The sequence below is a fragment of the Chiloscyllium plagiosum genome, unplaced genomic scaffold, assembly GCF_037043375.1.
Source record: "Chiloscyllium plagiosum isolate Xiang-an unplaced genomic scaffold, Cpla_swu_hap1 HiC_scaffold_25, whole genome shotgun sequence".
NCBI classification, from domain to species: domain Eukaryota; kingdom Metazoa; phylum Chordata; class Chondrichthyes; order Orectolobiformes; family Hemiscylliidae; genus Chiloscyllium; species Chiloscyllium plagiosum.
In genome coordinates, this window is record NW_028270163.1 from 23,030,170 (window position 1) to 23,054,816 (window position 24,647).

Here is a 24,647-nt window from a genome sequence, read left to right on the forward strand (position 1 = left end):
GAATGGGGAGGTGATAGCCCAGAGGTATTTTCCAAAGACCCTGTTCTATTCTGGGATCCAGCAAATGGTGGAATTTGAATTAGATAAAAATCTGGAATTAGGAATCTGATAATAACCAGGAAACCATTGCCAATCGTCAGGAAAAACCCATCTAGTTTGCTAATCTCTTTTGGGAAGGAAACTGCCAACCTTACCTGGTCTGGCCTACATGTGACTCCAGACCCACAGCAATGTGGTTGGCTCTTAACTGATGCTTAATTGCCTCTGAATAATTAGGGATGGGCAATAAATGCTGGTCTAGCCAGCAGCGCCCTCCCCAATGAATAAAAAAAAGTTAAGACATGATCAATTTGTGTGAATTGGAGTGAAAGTTGGAGGTGGTGGTATTTTGATTGGCTTTCTTACCCTAGTTCTGCTAACTTCTGAGTTTGGAACGTTGCCAAAGATCCTTGATCCAAAGTAACGTTAACTCCTTTTTTTCTGTCCTCAGATGTGACCAGACCCGCTGAGTATTTCTAATTTTTTTGTCTTTATTTCTTTACTATACACCACACTTCTCATTAAATCCTGGCTGGAAAATATTTTCAAAATCACATGCTCCAAACTTGGTTGAACAAAAATTATAATCAGAACTAATTCATTGATCCCTTTGCTTTACGTATGTAATTGCGTTTACTTTTTTACATAAATTAATTATATTTCAAACCATATAAAAATAATGGTTGTTTGTAATTCAATTACCAAGATCCATCATTCCACTGTGCTGCATACACAAGGACTTCTACAGAAGTAAAAGTGCTTCTGAAACTATATAATTCCCGTTGATCATATGACTACAAGCAATGGCATGATTGCCATCAAATATGAATTTACAAATCACACAACACCAGGTTATAGTCCAACATGCTTAATTGGAAGCACTAGCTTTCGGAGCACTGCTCTTTCATCAGGTGGTTGTGGAGTACACAATTGTAAGACACAGAATTGTAAGACACAGCATTTTGCTATAAATTCTGTGTCTTACAACTGTGTCCTCCACAACCACCTGATGAAGGAGCGGCGCTCCAAAAGCTAGTGCTTCCAATTAAACCTGTTGGATTATAACCTGGTGTCGTGTGATTTGTAACTTTGTACACCCAAGCCCAACACCAGCATCTCCAAATCATCAATATGAATGATATTATATTTTCAACTTCATATGACTGTGTGGGGTAAATCCTCCTGAAGGTATGGTTACAAAGTAGTGACAATTTGGGGAAGATGTCAGTAAAAGGTTTCTTGCATTTAGGCAGATTTTGAAATATTGATGGAAGTTTGATTAGAATATTGTTGTGATTATCGAAACCCTATTATCCTTCTATGCGTCAATGTTAAACACTTTGCACAGATTGAACTGGTCCTCTAACATGAGATATGTGCGTAATGCTGGAGGCTTTTGTATCTTTCCTTAAGCTCCAGAACATCATGTCGCCTGCTAAACTGACAAGTGTGAGACTGCCTTTGGGATTTTCGCACATTGTGCAGGCTGTGAAATTACTAGCTACAGTTGTAGAATAAATTAAGAGCATCATCTAATTTGCTGCCGTTTTATGTTGACAGTTACTGCTACCGTGAATGGGTTAATATTAGGTCCCTTGTGTGGCGTGATGCACATGAGAGAATCTTGCCTCTGGAAATATTTCTTCATGCTTTGGCGTTTGGGTGCCAATAAGAACAGTCTAATGAGGGAACGTTGTAAGTTCATTTATTTCTGTGAGCCAAGAGTCCACAGCTGTGATCACTTAGGAAAAATACTAGGATTAGAAAACAATTTTGAAACACATATGTGTCAACGAAAACATCCCTTAATTTTAAAGGGAATAATGTTAGCGTATAATAAAGATAAATGAGTTCACCATTGCCAGAATTGAAAAACAGGATCATTCAGTGTTGCTTTCACTCTCCCTTTAAGGTGTGACTCAATGAATCAGCCTTTGATTTGCTGGCTTTATGCTGTTGCTTCTTTCTATTCTGCCAACCAGCTTCTGGGTGTTAACCAGCATTCTTCTGAACTGGGATGTTTGCAATTGATCAGGGAAATTGATGGCCTTCCAGGTAAGTCGCAGCTTGGAATGCAGTTTGACTTATTTTGTATAGAAACGAAAAGCTGCATTAACTGCAAGTGCACATAGCCTGGGCATATGCGATGCCAAGGACCTCAGCAATGGGAAAGATAATTAACTTGTTTGAAAACAAAGTGGTTGAAGCTTATTCCATAGTCAAGTTAAAAAGTGAATTAGGTATTTCGTTGCAAAGTAAAATGTTATTGGGGGCTGCAGAAAGAATGGGACTAACTCAAAGACATGAGCATGATTGGATTAATGACCTCCTTCCATGCTGTTTGATTCTTAAGTACTCAATACCGCTGAGCAAACAGTTACAGTCATCTAATTAACATAATGAAGCCTTAGCTGTGAAAATCATACATTATACTTGCCTGGACTAAACTAGATTGATTCCAGAGGTGAGGGATTTAGCTTATGAAGAGAAATTCGGCAGTTTAGCCTACACTCTCTCAAGTTTAGAAGAATGAGTGGAGATCTAATTGTGATATATAAGATGCTAAATGAGATTAACATAGTAGACATAGAGAGGATGTTTTCTCTTCTTGGAACAATCTGGAGAGATCATTGTTTTAGGATAAGCGGTAGCAAATTTAAAATAGAGAGGAGGAGAAATTATTTCCCTCAAAGGGTCATGAATCTGTGACATTCACTACCAGGGGTGCAGTGGATGCTGGGACATTCAGAAAATCTAAGGAAGAGAAAGACAGATATCTAATTAGTAATGGATTGAAGGTTTATGGGGGATTTTGCAATTTTGATTTGTGTTTGAGATGTCTGTGAAATGTGCATATAACTTTAAGACAGTGCGTCTTAAACTACAGTCAGTCATTACTATCTCAATGGGAGACATGGTGGTATGGTGGTTCAGTGGGGCCATGGCTCAGTGGTTGGCATGGTGACTCAGTGGTTAGCTTTGCTGCCTGAAAGCGTCAGGGAGCCAGATTCGATTCCACCCTTCGGCGATAGTCAATGTGAAATTTGCACATTCTCCTTGTGTCTGTGTGTGTTTCCTGTGGCTGTTCTGGTTTTTTCCCTCACTCCATGGATTGTGGGAGATGGATTGGCCATGCTAAATTGCCTATAGTATCCACGAATGTGCAGACAAGGTGGATGGGGGGATGGGATGCTGTTTGGACGGTCGGTGTAGACTCAATAAGCTAAATGGCCTGCTTCCACTCTGTAGGGTTTCTATTATTGTAGAATTAATCCTGTGATCAGTAGCAGGACTAGGAGTAAGGTGTATGTATAATCATTTTTCACTTAACTCTATCTTTGTGTAGGTTTGGTACGCTTACATCGAAGTGTTCAAAGTTTGTGCGAAGATTTGTAGCTCGGGTGCTCGTTGTTGTGGTTCTGTTCGCCGAGCTGGAAGTTTTTGTTGCAAACGTTTCGTCCCTGGCTAGGCGACATCATCAGTGCTTGGGAGCCTCCTGCGAAGCACTTCTTTGATGTTTCCTCCGGTGTTTATAGCTTACATCGAAGAACATAACATGGTGGAAGTTCATACTTGCTGAAGATTTCTGATTTTAAATACCTCATCAACATATTAGCAGGGTGGAAGCAGCATTTTTGACAATTTGTCTGAGCAGAATACACAGCTGAATACTTCACATGCAGTAGAAGGAAATGATTGGTGTGAAAATGCAGCAAGCCTTATCATGTGTAAACTATTCCCCAGCTCTGTAGGAATTCCACACAATACATCAGTTCTACGATTGCAGTTACACTCCAGACAGCTGGCATCAGGTCATTATAGATTGTTCGAACTGGGAGAACTTTTTAATTAGTAAAAGCTATAGACCTTAAGTAGGACAGAAATTAAACAGTAAACTGCAGTGGGTTTCACTACTAGAAATTCACAGAGAGGAGAATTCATTTCTGCTAAAGCTAGATACTGCAAACTGAAGAATTTATCCAGTAACAGCACCTGACAGCAAGAAGAAATTTGTTAAAAAACATTTTCACACTTTGCTTTTGCTTGTTGAAGTCTGCAGCTATTTTTTGTTCAAATGATTGCTTTGTGATTTGATATCAGAGCTAAACCTAGAAGCTCAATCTTCAATTTTTTTTGTCTAAGTACAAGTTGAGTTGAGTTTTTTGGAGGGTTCGCACTGTGAGTGTTAATGAAATTTTTTGATGTATACAGAATAATGCCACTCACCAGATATCCACTGGAAGACCAGTGTCGGTTACAACTGTGCCATTTTTAAAAGACCACAGTGCACTGGGCAAGCTTTGGCACTCCAGTTTTGCCTATCACCAGCAACATAATTGATCAGCAGCCACAAAAATCATGTTGCTCATGGCACTTAGCTGGCATCACTAATTGTCCCTCATATGACTTGGAGATGCTCGTGTTGGACTGGGTAGACAAAGTTAAAAATCACACAACACCAGGTTATATTCCAACAGGTTTATTTAGAAGCACTAGCTTTCAGGGTGCTGCTCCTTCATCAGGTGGTTGTGGAGGTTAAACTGGAGGCGGCATGGTGGCTCAGTGGTTAGCACTGCTGCCTCACAGCGCCAGGGGATCAGGTTCAATTCCAACCTCGGGCAACTGTCTGTGTGGAGTTTGCACATTCTCCCCATGTCTGCGTGTGTTTCCTCCAGGTGCTCCAGTTTCCTCCCACAACCCAAAGATGTGCAGGTTAGGTGAATTGGCCATGCTAAATTGTAAAAACAATGACTGCAGATGTTGGAAACCAGATTCAGGATTAGTGGTGCTGGAAGAGCACAGCAGTTCAGGCAGCATCCAAGGAGCAGAGAAATCGACGTTTGGGGCAAAAGCCCTTCATCAGGAATAAAGGCAGTGAGCCTGAAGCGTGGAGAGATAAGCTAGAGGAGGGTGGGGTTGGGGAGAAAGTAGCATAGAGTACAATAGGTGGGTGGGGGAGGGGATGAAGGTGATAGGTCAGGGAGGAGAGGGTGGAGTGGATAGGTGGAAAAGGAGATAGGCAGGTAGGACAAGTCCGGACAAGTCATGGGGACAGTGTTGAGCTGGATGTTTGGAACTAGGGTGAGGTGGGGAAAGGGGAAATGAGAAAACTGTTGAAGTCCACATTGATGCCCTGGGGTTGAAGTGTTCCGAGGTGGAAGATGAGGCGTTCTTCCTCCAGGCGTCTGGTGGTGAGGGAGCGGCGTTGAAGGAGGCCCAGGACCTCCATGTCCTTGGCAGAGTGGGAGGGGGAGTTGAAATGTTGGGCCACGGGGCGGTGTGGTTGATTGGCGCGGGTGTCCCGGAGATGTTTCCTAAAGCGCTCTGCTAGGAGGCGCCCAGTCTCCCCAATGTAGAGGAGGCCGCATCGGGAGCAACGGATACAATAAATGATATCAGTGGATGTGCAGGTAAAACTTTGATGGATGTGAAAGGCTCCTTTAGGGCCTTGGATAGAGGTGAGGGAGGAAGGTGCCAGGATGGAAGGGTGGATTGTAGGGGGGCGTGGACCTGACCAGGTAGTCACGGAGGGAACGATCTTTGCGGAAGGCAGAAAGGTGTGGGGAGGGAAATATATCCCTGGTAGTGGGGTCTTTTTGGAGGTGGCGGAAATGTCGGTGGATGATTTGGTTTATGCGAAGGTTGGTAGTGTGGAAGGTGAGCACCAGGGGCGTCCTGTCCTTGTTACGGTTGGAGGGGTGGGGTCTGAGGGCAGAGGTGCGGAATGTGGACGAGATGCGTTGGAGGGCATCTTTAACCATGTGGGAAGGGAAATTGCGGTCTCTAAAGAAGGAGGCCATCTGGTGTGTTCTGTGGTGGAACTGGTCCTCCTGGGAGTAGATACGGCAGAGGCAGAGGAATTGGGAATACGTGATGGCATTTTTGCAAGAGGAAGGGTGGGAAGAGGTGTAATCCAAGTAGCTGTGGGAATCGGTGGGTCTGTAAAAAATGTCAGTGTCAAGTCGGTCGTCATTAATGGAAATGGAGAGGTCCAGGAAGGGGAGGGAGGTGTCAGAGATGGCCCAGGTAAATTTAAGGTCAGGGTGGAAAGTGTTGGTGAAGTTGATGAATTGCTCAACGTCTTCGCGGGTGCACGAGATGGCGCCAATGCAGTCATCAATGTAGTGGAGGAAGAGGTGGGGAGTGGTGCCGGTGTAATTACGGAAGATCAACTGTTCTACGTAGCCAACAAAGAGACAGGCATAGCTGGGGCCCATACGTGTGCCCATGGCTACCCCTTTGGTCTGGAGGAAGTGGGAGGATTCGAAGAAGAAATTGTTAAGGGTGAGGACCAGTTTGGCCAAACGAATGAGAGTGTCGGTGGAAGGGTATTGTTGGGGACGTCTGGAGAGGAAGAAACGGAGGGCTTGGAGGCATTGGTCACGGTGGATGGAGGTGTAGAGGGATTGGATATCCATGGTGAAGATGAGACGTTGTGGGCCGGGGAAACGGAAGTCTTGGAGGAGGTGGAGGGCGTGGGTGGTGTCTCAAACGTATGTGGGGAGTTCCTGGACTAGGGGGGATAGGACAGTGTCGAGGTAGGTAGAGATGAGTTCAGTGGGGCAGGAGCATGCTGAGACAATTGGTCGGCCAGGGTGGTCAGGCTTGAGGATGTTGGGAAGGAGGTAGAACCGGGCAGTGCCGGGTTCCTGGACTATGAGGTTGGAAGCTGTGGGTGGGAGGTCTCCTGAGGTGATGAGGTTCTGTATGGTCTGGGAGATGATGGTTTGGTGATGGGGGGGTGGGGTCATGGTCGAGGGGGCAGTAGGAAGAGGTGTCCTCGAGTTGGCATTTAGCTTCAGCGGTGTAGAGGTTAGTGCGCCAGACTACCACTGCGCCCCCTTTATCCGCTGGCTTGATGGTGAGGTTGGGATTGGAGCAGAGGGATTGGAGGGCTGCGCGTTGTGAGGGTGAGAGGTTGGAATAGGGGTGGGGGATAGACAGGTTGAGGCGGTTAATGTCCCAGCGGCAGTTGGAAATGAAGAGGTCGAGGGCAGGTAATAGGCCAGCATGTGGTGTCCAAGTGGATGCAGTGTGTTGGAGGTGGGCGAAGGGGTCCTCAGTAGGTGGGCGGGAATCCTGATTGTGAAAGTAAGCTCGGAGGCAGAGGCGACGGAAGAATTGTTCGACGTCACGACGTGTATTAAATTCATTGATGTGTGGACAGAGGGGAATGAAGGTGAGTCCTTTGCTGAGGACTGATCGTTCGTCCTCAGTGAGGGGAAGGTCTGGAGGAATGGTGAAAACTCGGCAGGGCAGGGAGCTGGGACCCGGTGTGGGTGTGGAGCTGGAAGTGGGGGCGGAGCCTGTAACTGGAGTGGGTGTGGTGGTGGGGGGAATAGGGTTGGAGTCATGAGCAGGGGTGGTGTTCCCCTCGGGGTTCTATGGGGTGGGGATATTGACAGTGGGGTCTGTGGGGGGCATGTCAGCAGAATGCAGGTGAGTGGCGCTGGTGGTGGCGGAAGTGGTGGTGACCACGGCAGTAGGGGTGGCGGAAGTCACTGAGCGTGTGGCATCAGTGATGATGTGAGGGGCGTAAGTGATGTCATGTGTGATGCCATGTGTGATGCATGAGGAATTGTGAGGGGCGGAAGTGGTTGTGGGAGTGGCCATGATGGGGGAGGAAGTGACAATCAGCGTGGGGGTGGCAGCTGCATCAGCCGCATGGCTAATGGCGTCTGAGTAGTTTCCGAGGCCAGGGGAATCTTCTAGAATGTTTGAGGAGCGCTGGTTATGGAGGTGGGTAGAATTGTCCCATAGTGTTTAGGGATATGTAGGTTAGCGGCATTAGTCTGTGGAAATGTTGAGTAGTAGGAGAATGGATCCGGGTCGGTTACTCTTTGGAGGACCAGTGTGGACTTGTTGGGCCGAAGGGCCTGTAACAATGCTGTAGGGATTCTATCTAACAGGGGATTGTAACCTAGTGTTGTATGATTTTTAAACTTTGTCCCTCATATGCAACCCTATTTTTGTGGCCCACACCTCTAGAAGTGGTGTCGATGACCACAGATCACATTGCTGGAATGAAATCCTTTTGTATTGATCTGCAGCATTGTGATATAACCCTCTAAGTGCCAAGTAGGTGCAGTCGATGGCACCCTGTCCCGGGAGTAATGCTGCTATATTTCCAATTCCCACTGCTTGGGCTGTAGCCCTGACCTTGTCCCGGGGAAATGAAATGACCCATTGTAATCTCGCCAGATGTCATCGGTCACTGCCCTGATCCACTTCTGAGTGCACAACTGAGAGATCCCACACAGATCGCACATCGCTCCCTGCCAGCTTATTTGAAGTTCAAAGCAGATGCCACTGAGAGAGGGTGTCCCCCACCCCTCCCCAGGCCTTCAGGTTCAGTAGCCGGCACGGTTCTGTCACAGTGTCCTGGGACATACAGAGTTGCAATAATGCTGTGCCTCACACATCCCGAGGAAATGGAGTCAGAGCGTAAAACCCTGATGTCCCTTAGGGGCCTTGCAGCTGTGACCTCTACATCTGCTTCATGGCCATGGCTCCATCTCTCCTAGCGCTTCAGCCTCACTATGCGCACCAACTTGGTGAAGGTGTCACTCCCACTGAGGGCTCACACGTTAAAACATAGAGGGATTGTCTGTTGGGCTCCAACCCCCTTCCTAATTCCATTTATTCAATGACATAACAGATGATGAAGCACTGGTCTCCAGCTCCCACTGCACCCACAGAAATTGCTCAAGTAATCCATTGCCTATGACCAGCATTCATCTCTGTTTGTCATTACTGCTAACTTTTGCATCATTGAGATGCTAGTATTCAATTTGCAAATCGCTATTAAGCAGCACTTGACCCCTCATCACCTTCACTCTGTGTGCATTGCAAATGGATGGAGTTACTGCAAATTAAATTTAGCTTCAGCTTGCAAATGAATGCCTCATGTATTTGTCCCTTCACCGTCCTAATGCTCGGCAGATGTAGGTCCCATACTTTTGTTCATCGGACTGTGCCCATTCTGGGCATGTCCCAGCCACTGAAATTCACATCTGGAGAATGACAAGTGATGCCAGGGAATACTGCTCATGGTGATCCCTGTCAGCTCCGCTCAGGTACCAGGTAACCATCACAATCCTCCATGACCCCTATTATCTCACATGACCCTGGCAGCTTATTTCCATCAGCCATATGGTGACTCATCACTTTGAATTTTGCCTCTAACTCTCCTCTCTGCCCGTTGTACCTCAACACTACTTCTGAACGATACCCACCCTGGTCCTCCATGCTCCCCCTGTGAAAGCCAGCTGGAGGTCAGTGCCAAAATTTTAGCCATTTCATGGACTACCCAATGCTATTCCTCTCTATCCCCAATACACCAGTGGTTCCTCCTGTCACCATCCTGTCTCCCTGCTGCTTCATATTGCTCTTATTTGTCACCAAGGCCACAAGGCAGTGATCCTCCAGGAACCCTTGCATCCTCCTCCACAATCCCCCCCATGACTGTACTCCCCGGAGACCTCTGACCGACTTTGATGAGGTGACCCTAGACATGATGGGCCAGACTTCTGACTACTCTGTTTGAAGATTTCCCTTACTGCCTGTGAGGACCGAACAGGATTGATGGTTACCCACCTCCCAAACAAAGGGATATCCCCTTTCAGTGAATGACCTGAGTAGACAACTGACTGTTGCCAAGCTTCTGGGCTGTGTGTGGACTGTGTGCCTGTGACAGATGCTGCAGGGGCACTGTGACTGATAGCAACCCCTTCCCCCTCCTTGACTGGAGTGAGGACAAGACCCAAGCCCCTTTCAGACATGGCCATTTGGTTGATTGAACATGCAAAGTGTTTGCCACACAAGCAGATGGTACGTGCTGGAGATATCGATGTCATACAGTCAGCTGCAACCCCCCAACAAGCTGGACAAGTTGTAAGCATGCAGGTAGGTGCTAAGAGAACAAGCAAGCATCCCTGAGATGCAGTCTGGCCATGTCCATAACCTTGGGCACCTGTGAGAGAATGCAAAGTTTTGCTGCAACAGCCTTTCTGTGCTAGTTGCTGTTGTACCCTTTACAATGCAGCCTGTGCTTCCTAAGTGTTCTGCAGATTGCTTGGAGAGGTGCTATCATGGTCATGAGGGGTTGGCAATTGTCAGATGCCAGTGTCCATGATGAGTGCTGCATGTGGCTGCTGCCCAGGGATGGTGCCCTGAGATGCGGTTTGTTGCTGAGCAACATCAAGATTCCTCACAGTCCGCAGTGAGCTGATGTCTCCAGGTCTACACTCTGATCCCCATGTCAAGATTTCCCGACATCTAAGTTGTCTTGTGGGTTTGGTAGGGTAGGAAATTGAATATAATTGAGGTAAGTTATGACATTAATACAGTGTTTAGCAAGCTGTAATCCCCTTTAATTGGCAACTAGCTGCTGCCTAGTGACAACTTTGCCTCACGCTCAGCCAATGCATACACAATGAAGCGGGTTGTTCTCGATGTTGAGGTAGACCTTGCTTGACTTCACTTGAGATTCTGCCACAAATCTCGCCATTGGCCAAGTCATTCAGATTCCCTGAAGACTTCGCCCTCAGAAAATTCAGACAGAGCTCAACAGCACCGCCATTGCAGCCAAGTAATAGCTATGGCCAGCTGCAGCAGTGGCCACTAAAGGGACTGCAACTGAGAGTTAAATTAACACTGGAAGGAACACTGTTTGGTGAGCAGAAGCTCCAAAAAACATTTAAAATCCTGCAAAGAAAGACCATTAAATTTCCCACACTCATGGAAAAGGCATGGATCTCCTATCTTAATTTGCCTTGTTCAAATAACACATCATACTGTGCTTTCTGAACTTCAATATGTCCAACTCAGATAAACATCGTTAAAATTGAAATTGCTTTAGATGATGAAGAGCTCAGAGATTACAGGCATCAGACCTCTGTTGTACCAATCTAGCAGAGGCTAGATTGATACACCAACTAACAAAGAGCGCATACCAAACAGTGCTAAGACAACATCTGTGAAATGTCCAGTCAAACGACAAAGTCAAATTATGGGATGACCAGTACATTGGCACAAAAAGTGGAGCAGATGTTCAGCGTGTGAACATCGAATAATGTATTAGCATCAGAATATCAAGTGTCCTTTGCCATTGTACAGAATATATGCCTGTAGATGAAGGGTAAACATAATCTAGATGCAAAAATTGGGTACTAGTGCATGTGTAAATTACTTCCACTTCCCACACTGAAATGTTTGTTTTCACAGACATAGCAAGTGATGGTTCAAAAAACCACTGGCAAATTCATCATGTACAATGACTCAGCGAATCCATTATACTTGTGTGTTGCTCTTAAAACTCAACCTGGTCACCCTGGATGTTTCATGATGTGGACCCTACAATCATGGCAGTCCACTAACATGCAAGGCTCTGTCCCTGGTCTCTATCATAAGTGTCAAGACAATGATGAGGACTACAGACGTCAAGGGATACTATTAGAAACCCTGTGCTTACACTGAGAGCAGACCAGCTCACTCTGTGATGTAGAACATCAGTTAAGGCTATTTGAATGAATGTGTATGCCTTTCTGAATGTGCACATTTCTTTGCACTGTGAAACCCATTCTGTGTTACTATCCAGCAGGCAAATAGTCTATCATTCACTCTTTGGTACTCACAGGAGTATGTGATGTATCACTCAAAAAACAGAGGAAGGTGGAAGTTGCCTGGTGTATGTGTAATTTGTTACCCAACCTGAGCATTTGATAAAGCCTGAATAGAGCACACAAATGATGGTATCTGAAATCCTGCAGAAATCTCATCAGCATATACCCAGAACAAAGATCCTATTGAGTACAAGCACCAAATAGCATGTCAGTGTGAGAGTGAGATAAAACTGATAATAAATTAGAAGAAGGTATAACCAGAAATACCAAGCAGTTCTAGTGCAACTAGAACACAGTTCAAACTGCAGATCAAACAAAATATCCCGAACCCGAATTCTGAAAATATACTAGAGTAGTCCACAGCAAAGGTCACCATGACTCAGTCCGGATGGATAAGCAAATAACAGATATATTTCAGTGACTGATAAATTTATTGCAAAATGATCCATCACAGAATTATTTTGTTTTGTTTTCCTGCAACAAGTTTAATTCTTTAAGGGCAAGCTTTTAATTACAAAAGGGAGATGTTGCGATATGACGTACATGTATTTCAAGGGAGTCTATCTTAACCTAACATCAATCAGTGCCAGCTTGGCTGGATGTGATGTTCTAATCCCATTATTAGTTGTCAACCTGTAAGCAGCAGGACTGGGAGTAAGATGTGTATGTAGTGCTCTCCCTGTACCTCCCTACGTAGTTTTATCCTCAAAAACTCACATTGCTGTCTCACCAATCCTTGTGTATGTTTGGTATGTGTACATTGAGGAGAAAAATGTAACATGAGATATCATTTAAAAATAACTTGTTGCTCATGCTAATGATTTGTCTACCTTATGGGTCCATAGTGTTTTGTGTTTCTTTGTTTAGGTTCTCACAGTATAGCACAGGCACTGGGAAAGGTCTATACTCAGAGGAAAGCAAATTATACTCCATGGAAAAAGTACTGTTTGAAATCTGAATAGGATTTGCAGAGATGAATTCTTCTAAGACCATAAGATCCTGTCTTGAAACCTAACATACTTATTTTTGCAAATGAGCATTTTGCACATGGATTTGCTGTATTGAGAGTAGAATAAGCCTTATATAATTTACAAAGAACTTTTCAAGAAAAACTTCCTTGCTTTTTTTTATCGCTGTTGTATTTGTAGACTGCTTGGTACCCCACCATCCATTTACAAGAAGAAAAGGAGACAATTTCACCCTGGAACAGTTTGAAACTTCCACAAATTAATGACAATTGAGTATCCGAACATGTGTAGTCCTTAAGATTTGTATGTATTTGGGGTTACCATAATTCACTGGAGATGAATATTTAACCTTTTCAGGGGGTTGAAGGAAACAGCCCTGTTTCAGCAAATTATACAATGTCTGCCTCTGTCCTTACAGTGGAAGTTTTCCAAAGCTCTGCATTGCTGCCGAATAGTGGAATTAATTAATCGATCAAGAGCTAGCTCCGATATGATGGACCAAATAGCTTCTTCGTGAGCTGTGTTGTCTATGATTTTCTGTTTTGGAGTATAGTTGCCAATGTTTAGCCAAGGCCTCCGCTAGTGCTTAGAAATCTTGGAGAATGAAATTTATGGTATTGAAAGTATTGTCAGATTCTCATTTGTTATCAAGCATGGCAGTATGTGAAAATGTTCATTAACTGCATGTTATATGTTGATTTAAAATTTGAGTTCAATATCTACAGCCTAGTTGCAGAATAATTTGCATTCTAATCGTCTTATTCTACATTAATATGTAATTAGATTAGATTCCCTACTGTATGGAAACAGGCTCTTCGGCCCAACAAGTCCACACCGACCGTCCGGAGAGTAACCCACCCAGACCCATTCCCCTACTCTATATTTACTCCTGACTAATGCACCTAACACGATGAGCAATTTAGCATGGCCAATTCACCTGACCAGCACATCTTTGGATCGTGGGAGGAAACTGGAGCATCCAGAGAAAACACACGCAGACACGGGGCGAATGTGCAAACTCCATACAGACAGTCACCCAATGGGGGAATTGAACCCGGGTCCCTGGTGCTGTGAGGCAGCAGTGCTAACCATGAGGCACCATGCCACCCCAATAATGCAACTATATCTTCTGCTCGACATTACTTAACATCAGTAAGAGTGAAGATGCCTTTGCATTCTATACTGTAAGGAATTTAGATTTAACAAGACCAGCAATTACAGCAAAGTGTTACGATTTGTTGAGCGTATGACATGCCCTAACAAACTAGGCTGTAGATATTCCAGCTGAACAGAGTATATTTCCGGTTTCAAACATGGAGAATGGATCTCAGTAAGACTTGGGCTGGATTCATATTTTAGATTTTCCAAACTTCTGCAATTTTTACAAACTTCTGTGATCTACTTAGACTTATGTAGTCCTCTGATCCCTTCCCTTTACATCTTACTTTTCATTGTCTCAGATTGGAACAATCCCTTCCCTTAATAGCTTTCTTACAATGACCATGGTTTTGATCCCCTTTTTCATACTCCGACAGTAGATTAGTCCCCTCCTTCACAAACTATTTGAGCATATTGACCATTTGCCAGGGCATGTAATTGATCTTTAATTGGTTCCTACCATCCCCAGTGTAAGCTGCTGACACATTCCTAGAGAATTCTCACACTCTCAGGCACTTTATTATATCAATTATGGCATTATGTGGAATCATCAACAGAATGTTACACATTTTGTTTATTGGTAGCTTGATATTTTTATCTTTAAATAAAGTGCTTGCACATAAATATGTATGCTAACTAAAATGTCTGTTCAGCAATATTTAACATCAGAAAGAATAATTATTAACGTCCTGAACATTGCCATTGACCAGAAACTGAAATGAGCTGGCCACATACAGTATCTTCAGCTGTTTCATCATTCACTTTCTCTTCATGATAAGGCCAGATGTGGGGATGTTCACTGATGATTGCAACATGTACAGCACCATTCATGACTACTCGGATACTGAAGCAGTCTATTTCAAATACAGTAAGATCTGGAATTAGTGGGCTGACAAATGGCAAAATAACTTTCACGCCATACAAGTCCCAGGCAATGACTATATCCAACAAGAGAGAATCCAACCACCACCCTTTAACTTTCAATGGTATTATAGTATTAGCATCACTGAATTCCCCACTATCAACACCCTGAGTGTTACCATTCTCGAGAAATTAAATTGGGCTAGTCAGATAAGTACTGTGGCTAGAAGAGCAGGTGGAGGCTAGGATTTTTCCAGCAAGTAACTCAGCTCCTGACATTCCAAAGTCCAAGGCACGAGTCAGGAGTGTGATGGAATATTCCCACTTGCCTCAATGAGTGCTACTCCATAAATACTTAAAATGCTTAACACCATCCCGAACAAAGATTAATTGGCACCACATCCACAAACATTCACTCTTTCCCCTATCTATGCACAGTAGCGGCAATGTGTACTGTCTACAAGATGCACTACAGGAATTCACCAAGGCTCCTTAGATAGTGCCTTCCAAACCCATGGCCACTTCCAAATTAAAGGACAGTGGCAGGAGATACCTTGGAATACCACCACCTGCAATCATTCATCCAATCCACTCACCACTCTGACTTGGGCAGAGTCATATTGCCAATACTTCAGCATCACTGGGTCAAATGCCTAGAAATCCTCAACAGTATCTGGGTATTCAAACATCAAATGGGCTGCACCAGTTCAAGAGGCAATTCTCCACCACCTTCTCATGGGCAATTTGAGATGGGCAATAAATGCTGGTCAAACGATTTTGTGATGATGCTGCTTCTTTAACAAGGTTATACTGTCCTTGGCCTTTTTCTTCAGAGAGTTCGTAAAAGCAGCGATTCTGAAAAGTCTAGGTTTGAAGGATTTTAGGATCAATTTGATTATAGCTAACATATACTGCCTCAGGAAAAAAGGCTTTCAAGTTTAAAAAAAGACACTTGTACAATGAAAGGGGAGCAGCCAGTTCTCCCAGTTCAGCTTGTCTCTGGTTTGGTTTAGCTTTAGCAATCTGGCTGTTCACTGAAAGCAGGCAGTTTTGAAGCTGCTGGTCCAAGAAATAGCTCCATGGAGGAAGGTGTTCCATGCTGAATTGCTCTCTTATCTCTCTCTCTCTCTCCTGTAAGACCCTGAGTTTGATTTTATCTTTTTTGCCAAGGGGTGTTTATGGGGATTGTTGCACAAATTTGGAACAGCATCATTGATTTGGGTTTTCAAATGGGTTGTTATTCGATATTCTGTTCCCTTTTGTTTGTGTTTCATTCGGTAATCTTGCAAGTAAATTCTGTTTTGTTTAAAACTAAGTGGTTGGGCCAGCTACATCTCTCCTGGAATATCAACATACACCTGCTTAAGACAACAAGCAATGTGAGAGTCCAGGCTGCTTTCTTAAAATGCTTTGAGGGGGGTCTCCGCCAGTCCATAATAACTTCAAATAAAAAAATCTCTTTTTGGAGCAGTGTAACAAATGGAGAAATACGTGTATGGTGAACCAATGAGCAGTTTGAAGTTGGTGTGTCGTAGAGAAAGACTTTGGCAGATTGAAAGTCACTTGACAGGCCAGCATCTTGATGATTTATAAGAATACAGTGTTTATTAAGGACTGTCATTGTGAGGAAATGCATTCATTCCAGTAACTGCACATGGAATAAAATTGATAAAATATCACTCAGTATGAATGATAAATGGACAAAGTAAATACTTTTCTGATAATTTTGTCTTAGTTTATTCCAGAGTTGATTTTTCAGAAACACCCAACTCCAGTCCAATTAATAATCAAGGTATTTATTTGGAAAGTGACAGTGATTTTTGTACAGCATTATGGAGCATGGTTGTCGGGATCTGTTAATGTCATCAAGACTTGAAATCGAATCTCTCAGAGCTTTGATTGAAGCTGACCGTTGATATTCATTGTCAAATAGTGCTGTGTTAGTGAGCATTTCAGGTTCTTAGCTCGTTTCACTCAGAGGTGATCAAGTCATCTGACGTTCTACAGTTTGAATCTGGGGCGAGTTGCAAAATTGTCCATCAAAACGGAGACTTCCTTCAGTACATAATTTGTTCCAGTTAAATTTAGAAAAACTGTACATTTAGTGCAATACTGAGCTGGTATTCTGAAGGGATTTTAATGGACTAAAGTAGACCTACTCGAAAGCACGCTTAATATTTTCCATCATAGGCTTTGAGACAGGCACCTCTAAGATTTTAGTGAAAAGAATATTCTTCCTGTAAATACATTGACAAGTGTGGGTTAATTGTGTTTGTAAAGAAAGTAAATGAATATGAGTCGAGCATGTGTTAATCCCAAAATGGCGATTTAATATTGAAAACATGGATTTGGAGTTCTCATTACACTCTAGAAACCATGGCAGTATTTGTATTATGACTCACATTAAATAATGTATGCAGTGATATGACAGGTTGATGCTACTCTAGTCTGTAGCAGTGCATTGGAAACAGACGTTTAATGCATTAAAATTGTGCCTAAACAATTACTGAATTTGCAGGATTATTAACATATGCTGGAAATATCCTGTGAAATCATAGAGTCATAGAGGTGTACAGCATGTAAACAGACCCTTCAGTCCAATTCGTCCATGCGGACCTGATATCCCAACCTAATCTGGTCCCACCTGCCAGCACCTGGCCCATATCCCTCGAAACACTTTCTATTCATATATTCCTCTTTTGTTGTTTGAATATATGCAACAGTCGAAATAAAATTTGGAAATGAAAATATATAACATGGTTCCCTCTGGCTGCTAAGTCTTCATAGTGAACATAGTGAGATTTTTCATATTTGGTCTTTACAGGAATTTCTGCAATTATTCCAGTAGTTTCCATCTGCAACATTATTAGACTTATCACTGGAAGTCTTCCCACCATCTTGCAATGTCATGAGCATTTACAGAGGAATCTTGTTTGTACGAATGACACGGGCGGGGATTATTTTGTCAGATAATTGAATGTTCAGATAATCGAATGCTGAATAACACAGTTTAGCCAAGCATCGGACCTAGCGATCTTGCCGGTAATCCTAATTTCGGATAATCGAATGCTGGATAATCAAGGTTCCACTGTAATAGGTAGAGGAAATACCAATCCACCCCACACCCAATTCCTCATTAAGAATTTTGTATTCTCTATTCCGTTTAATAACACCCATTCAAAATGACATGAAAAATTAGGCATTAACTTATTGGCATCACAAAATTGAATGTTTCTGAGAAACACCATTCATTGGGAAAAATGTTACTGATCTAAAGCAAAAACAATATTTTCGTCAAATTCTTGATAGGTCTTAACTAGCTCAGGGTGCTCTTTTTACCTAACTGCGTGAAATGTGTACATTCTTTGCAGTGAAATATTTCCCTCCAGCTTCCCTCACTTGAATTAACCTGTTAAGAGAATTCATATTTTAAATTAAGCACCATAAATTGTTGTAAATACATTTGCTTCTTTAATATATCATCACTATTTAACCTTATGTAAAAATTAAAATTAATATAAAGAAAATCAGTTATTACATTCTGTGCCACATGTAATTGCTATGATACCATACACTGAAGACAGATAAGTTTCTACTCTATTTAAAATCTTCTTTATCCTCCTTTTGCAACATCCCCTTCAGTCTGTTGTATTGTCACAATATCATCTGATATCGCAAGACGGAAGTTAGCAATACACATACACCTGTCTGATATACAACTTTGAATTCTGCAGAAGCAAAATTCTTTACAGGATTCTATTTCACAGTGCTTCTCTTTGCTCTTAATAGCTGTTAAAGAGTATAAGCTCCAAAGGGTTTATATAGTTAATACAAAACAGGAAAGAAACACAGATGAATGGAGAGAAGACTCAGAGGCATTCATTGTTTAGAGATCAGCTGTCCTCTCTTAGGGATAAACCTCTGAACAATATTCCAGGGAGGAATTGGATAACAAGTCATCCTCAAGGAACATAAACCTTGATATAGTAAAATCCTGATGAGATGGATCCCAAGGGATCCACCCACAAATTTGTTGTAAACAGGGCTTTGAGATAGCTTTGTAACCTGACTTGGCTACAATCACAGTCGATGTCAAACAAATGCCGAAGGAAAACATTGTAGAGCAGTAAATGTGCCTTTACTCAACTTGCATACACTTACAATGTCCAGATTTTGTAAGAGGCAATGAAAAATATTGGTAGTTAATCAGAACCTTCTTCTGTTTAGACAGGCCTGCTATGTTGTCAATGCAGTCAAACATGTTTCCATGTTTATGTGCTGCAATGTAAAATGCAATCCAGACTGTTTTGGGATTCAGCTCAGGAAACAGGTGGGTGAGCGAGTGGACATTCTTCATGGTCCATAAGTCCAAACAATGTGGGAGCAGAAGGAGGCCATTTGGCCCAATGAGTCTGCTCTGCCATTCATTGAAATCATGCCTTATCTGATCATCCTCAGCTGCACGATCCTGCCTTCTTACTATAATCCTTCATTCCCATACTGATTAAAAATCTGTCTATCGCAGCCTACAATGTGCTTAATGACCCAACTTTAACAGCACTCTATGGTAACGAATTCCACAAATTCACTAACCTCTGAGAGAGGAACTTCCTCCTCAGCTCTGTCTGTAGTACATTAGTTATGATCTAACTAGTCATTCATTCTTGTTATTAGATTGGATTAGATTCCCTACAGTGTGGAAACCGGCCTTTCGGCCCAACCAGTCCACACCAACCCTCCGAAGAGTAACCCACCCAGACCCATTTCACTCTAACCAATGCACCTAACACTACGGGCAATTTAGCATGGGCAATTCACCTGACCTGCACATCTTTGGACTGTGGGAGGAAACCAGAGCACCCGGAGGAAACCCACGTGGCCACGGGGAGAATTTGCAAACTCCACACAGACAGTCATCCGAGGCCGGAATCAAACTTGGGACCCTGGTGCTGTGAGGCAGCAGTGTTAACCACTGAGCCACTGTGTCACCCCAAAATTTGTTTTTTGTTTTAGCAAAATGTCTCAATTGGTATACTGTGTTCCCTTTGAAATAAAGGGCAGCATTTCATTTACCTTCCCTATTGTTTGCTGAACTTGGGTAATAGTGTTTTGTGATTTTTGTACAAGGACTCCTTGAACCCTCTGTGCAGCAGCTTTCTGCTGTCATTCTCTATTTAAATAATACTCAGGTCCTTTATTCTTCCTGCCAAAGTGCATAATCTCACATTTTCCCAAATTATAGTTAATCTTCAGACTTGCTCCTTAGCTGTTTCACCTGTCTCTATCCCTCTGAATACTCTTTGTATCATCCTCACCCTTTGTTTTAATATCTTAGAAGAAGAATACAGGTTTGTAATTACCTGGCCTATCCTTGCCGCCCTTCCTGAACAAAAGAACCACATTAGCTATCCTCCAGTCATCTGACACTTCATCTGTGGCCAGTGAAATATTAAATATATAGAGTCATAGTAGAGTCATACAACACAGAAACAGACCCTTCTGTCTAACCAGTCCATGCCAGCCATAATCTCAAACTAAACTAGTAGCACCTGCCTGCTCTTGGGTATATATCCCTCCAAACATTTCTTATTCATGTACTTATCCAAATGCCTTTCAAACATGGTAACTGTACCTGCATCCACCACTTCCTCTGCAAACCACTCTCTGTGTAAAAAAAATTGTCCCTCATGTTCTTTTTAAAGTTTTTCTCCTCTCACCTTAAATATATGCCTCTAGTCTTGAAATCCCCAACATTAGGGAAAAGACACCTGCCATTATCTATACCCTTCATGATTTTATAAACCTCTATAAGGTCACCTCTCAACATCCAACGTTCCAATGAAAAAGGTCCCAGCCTATCCAGCCTCTCCTTATAATTCAAACTCTCTATTTCTGAACCCTCTCTATCTTAATAATATCCTTCCTATAACAGGGAGACCAGAACTGGACGCAGTACACCAGAAGAGGCCCCACCACCTTCCTGTACAATGTCCTTTTTCCGTCAGGGCCCCAGCAATCTCCTCCCTTGCCTCCCATAGCAGCCTGGGATACATCTCATCAGGCCCTTGGGATTTATGCACCTGTCTGCCTGCTGAAATATCTAATATTTCCTTCTTATTAATCTTAACATTTTCTAGAACCTCACCATCCCCAACTGAAATCCCCAACCAGAACATCTTTCTTCTCTGTGAATACAGATGCGAAGTATTCATTTAAGACCTTTCCCACATTCTCTGGTGGCTCCACACATTAATGCCCATCTAGTTTCTAATAGGCCTCACTATTTCCCTGATAATCGTCTTACCCTGAATATAATCATAAAAGGCCTTAGGGGTGGAGGGATGGGGGTTCTCAATCCTTTCTGCAAAGATACTTCATGGCCCTGTTTGCCCTTCTCATTTCTTTAAAGTAATGTCCTGCACTGTCTATACTTTTGAAGGGCCTCCCTGTTTTTAATGTGCCATACCTGTCTATGCTTCCTTCTTTTCCTTTATCAAATTCTCTATCCCAATATTTCCTGGACTTGCTGCCCTTGCCCTTCACTCTGAGAGGAAAATGCTAGCCCTGAACTCTCACTACATTAACTTTGAAAGACTCCCACTTTCCAAATGTAGTCTTACCTGCATGTAGCATGTCCAAGTGTGTTTGTCAGTTCCTGTCTAATGATATTGAAATGGTCCCTCTCCCAGTTTAGACACTTAACTTCTGCACGATCTTTATCTCTTTATAAAATGACTTTGAAACTTAGAATTATAGTCACTATCCCTAAATGTTCACCCACTGAATCTTCAACCAATTGACTGGCTTCATTCCCTAGGATTAGGTCTGGCACTGCCCTATCTCTAGTCGGACCATCTACGTACTGACACAAAAATCGCTCCTGGATGCATTTTTAAAATTTAAGGCAATCCCAGTTAATGTTAGCAAAGTTGAAATTGCATACAACTATAACCCTATTCCTCTTACATCTTTGCAATTTGCCTGCATATCTGCTGTTCTATCTCCCTCTGACTGTTGGGAGGCCTGTTGTATACTCACAGCAAAGTACTCACCCTTTTTTATTTCTAAGCTCTATCCAGATGGTCTCATTTGACAGCCCTTCTAGGACATCCTCTGTCATTACTTCGGTGATGGTTTCCAAAGTCCTCTCTCATTCTATACCATGGAATGTTGAGCTGCCAGCCCTGTCCTTCCTTTAACCATGTCTCAGTGATTGCAATATATCATATTCCCATTTGCTGATCAATGATTTAAGTTCATCTGCCTTACCAGTCAAACTCCTTGCATTAAAATAGACCATCCCAAGTGCCTTATCCTGACCATGTCTTCTCCATCCACTGGACTATTCCAGTATTCCTTCTATATCTGATTGGACCTAGCTCTTATTTTTCATCTATTCTGCACCCCTATCCCGCTGCCAGATCAGTTTAAAACCTCCCCAACAGCACAAACAAACCTCCTAGCAAAGATGTTAGACCTATCCCAGTTCAGGTACAACTGGTCTAACATGTATAGATCCCACCTACTCCAGAAGCTGTCCCAATAATGCAAAAAGCTAAATCCTTCTCTCCTACACCATCCTTTTATCACACGTTCCTCTAATCCTGACCTTCCTATTCCCATACTCAGGAGCAGATATTCAGAGCCCTACAAGTCAATGTGTTAGATTTGAGTGAGAACACATTGAAGTGTGTAAGATCATGATAAACATTCATTTTTAACAGGAAGTTGTTTGCATTTTAGTCCCATCTTGATTGAAAAAAACGATGTCACAAATACCTGGTTGTGTAGGACTCAGAAACTAAAAATATTCAGCCTTCTTGTATATTTTATGCAGGAGCTTATTTTTTGATATACTTATATATTGTTGAGATAGTTTGTAATGCTGATAATTTAAATCATTATACTGCCACGAATGTAGAACAATATCCCAGTGTGCTTCACAAGGTTAAATGGGAAATAAATGTCAAATCAATGCAGGGAAAGCAGAATAAGTGATAAAAGACTTGGGCAAAGTTTAAAGAATATCTTGATCGAGAGGCAGGGAGCTGGATCTTTTGGAGAAATCAAAAGGTTGGAACCAAGTGGCTGCCAGAATGTCAACTCGTTGGGTACTAGAGGTCTAAACCAGCAGAATAGATTGTTTGGGCAATTGTAAGGCTGCAGGACAAAAACATCAAAGAGTGGTGAGGGATGAGACCATGTAAGGGAGGGCTTAAAGGAAAGGTGACAGTAATTTTAACTTGGTCCTTGTAGAGTGATGTGGTCTTTAGAAAATATAATACCTTTCATTTGACATGTTCCCAGTATCCTTATTTTACAAGAGACAGCTGTTACTTCAATAGTTAATCCAACAGCAGCCTTCAGCACACAGAGAATGCTTTTTAGCTCTTTTCTGAGGGACTGAGTCATTTTACAGAATCTGCTGCTAAAATGCCTGAAACCTGGTTAAAATGATGCTAACTGGTTAGCAAGGGTATGATGCAGTGAAGAACTTATGTCACGTGTCATGCTGAAAGGATCGGCAGAGGACAGACTGCTTTCCTATGATTGGGTGTCTGAGGGTAACTATAGATATAGCATACTTTGAAGGTTAACTGCTACACTTATAGGTGATTATTGCTTTGCCACTTTTATGATGATATTTTGTTTTGTGCAGTCATTTCAGTGTTCATGTATATATAGTCGAACCAATTTCTCTTTCTTGGCACAACTATCGAATGGCATTTGACCAAAAGATGTTCTGCATATTACAGGGTATTATGGGATGGAACTGCGATTCAATCAGGCTTTGCACGTTGAGAAAGACTGCAGCAAGTTGCTGACTCAGCGACCTGGTCACTCTGCAAACGAGCTGAGTCCGTTTTCTTTCTGTACCGCCTAAGGAGCAGTCTCCAAAATCCGGGGGAAGAGAGCTTATGTTTTAAGTAGTTCTTCAATCTGAGCCTATAAGTCGCTCCAGGAGATAATGTCTGGTTTCAAGATGCAGTTATTCAGTGGTGACAGCAGCAACGTGCCATATTCTCGTCTCAGCTGGCCAAGCGATGAGTTTCTGTCGGCTGACCTTTCAAAGATCCAGTATCTCATCCGGTTCCTTGAATTTATTCATTATTTAGGAAGCATCTACAAGATGATGAAGAAAAAACTGAGGTGTTGAACCTCTTCGCTTTTCGGAAACTGCAAAGTCCTGAGAATCTGTTTGTCATATTATGTAGCTCACGGATACAGGATGTAGATAAATAGTCTGGAAATCTTGTAATTTGATTTAATTGATGTAAACATCAAAATCTTGTTCCATGTATGGGACTGTGTGCATTCGCATTACAACATACCCTCAGTAGGTAGAGTTAATAATGCTGCATTGCCACAGGTCAGTTCATTCAAGGGCAATACCCTGAGCAGATGTTATAGAATTGGCAAAGGTAGCTATTTTGTGTTCAGCACACTGATGCTAACCTTGTTTTGCAGTGCATTGTAAAATTGTGCACAAAACATAATGGTAAAAATACGTTTAAATCAGTGTTTTCTAAAATAAATTATTCAAAAAGAATGTGGAATTTAGGAGGGTCTATTCAACAAAGTCAGACGGCTTCCTTTTCGGAAATATTGCAATTTTGTTTTTGTTAGTTTGTGATCGTAAAGTATGATGAAAATTAAATGTAGTGTTATGGCTGTGACATATTTGGTTCAACAGAACAATAGAATGTCAATGAATAGAATGATTTAAATCTTATGACGTGCCTTAAAATAGACCTCAACCATCAGAATTGGTGAAATGAAAAACCATCCTAAATAATTAAAATGAACACTAAGCTCCTTTTTATTTCTACTGATGCTTTTCATTAAAGCTTTAGACACAGATGGCATTATCAGGGACTACTGGCTTAAAAGAAATATTGACACTTTGGTGAGAAAGCTGAATTTTAATTGGGAATACAGCCATCAACCTAGAATGATTCAGCATCCAGTATATGTATTAGTTCATATGCATTACAAT

The 24,647-nt window shown here is 42.5% G+C and overlaps 1 protein-coding gene across 9 annotated transcripts in view; it reads left to right on the forward strand.

Annotated features, from left to right (window-relative positions):
• Positions 1-24,647, forward strand: part of arhgap44a (Rho GTPase activating protein 44a) — a 314,883-nt gene that overhangs the window by 167,847 nt on the left and 122,389 nt on the right. For 2 of the 9 annotated variants that reach the window (XM_043714502.2, XM_088000492.1), the window contains exon 1: positions 23,554-23,800. The exons of 1 other annotated variant lie outside the window; for it this stretch is intronic. In XM_043714502.2, coding sequence (XP_043570437.2) covers positions 23,619-23,800 — 182 coding nt within the window. In that variant the 5' untranslated portion in view covers positions 23,554-23,618. Of the gene's footprint in view, positions 1-23,550; positions 23,801-24,647 lie in introns of those variants that run through there. 6 more of the 9 variants (XM_088000494.1, XM_088000490.1, XM_088000493.1 and 3 more) reach the window with 6 other exon arrangements.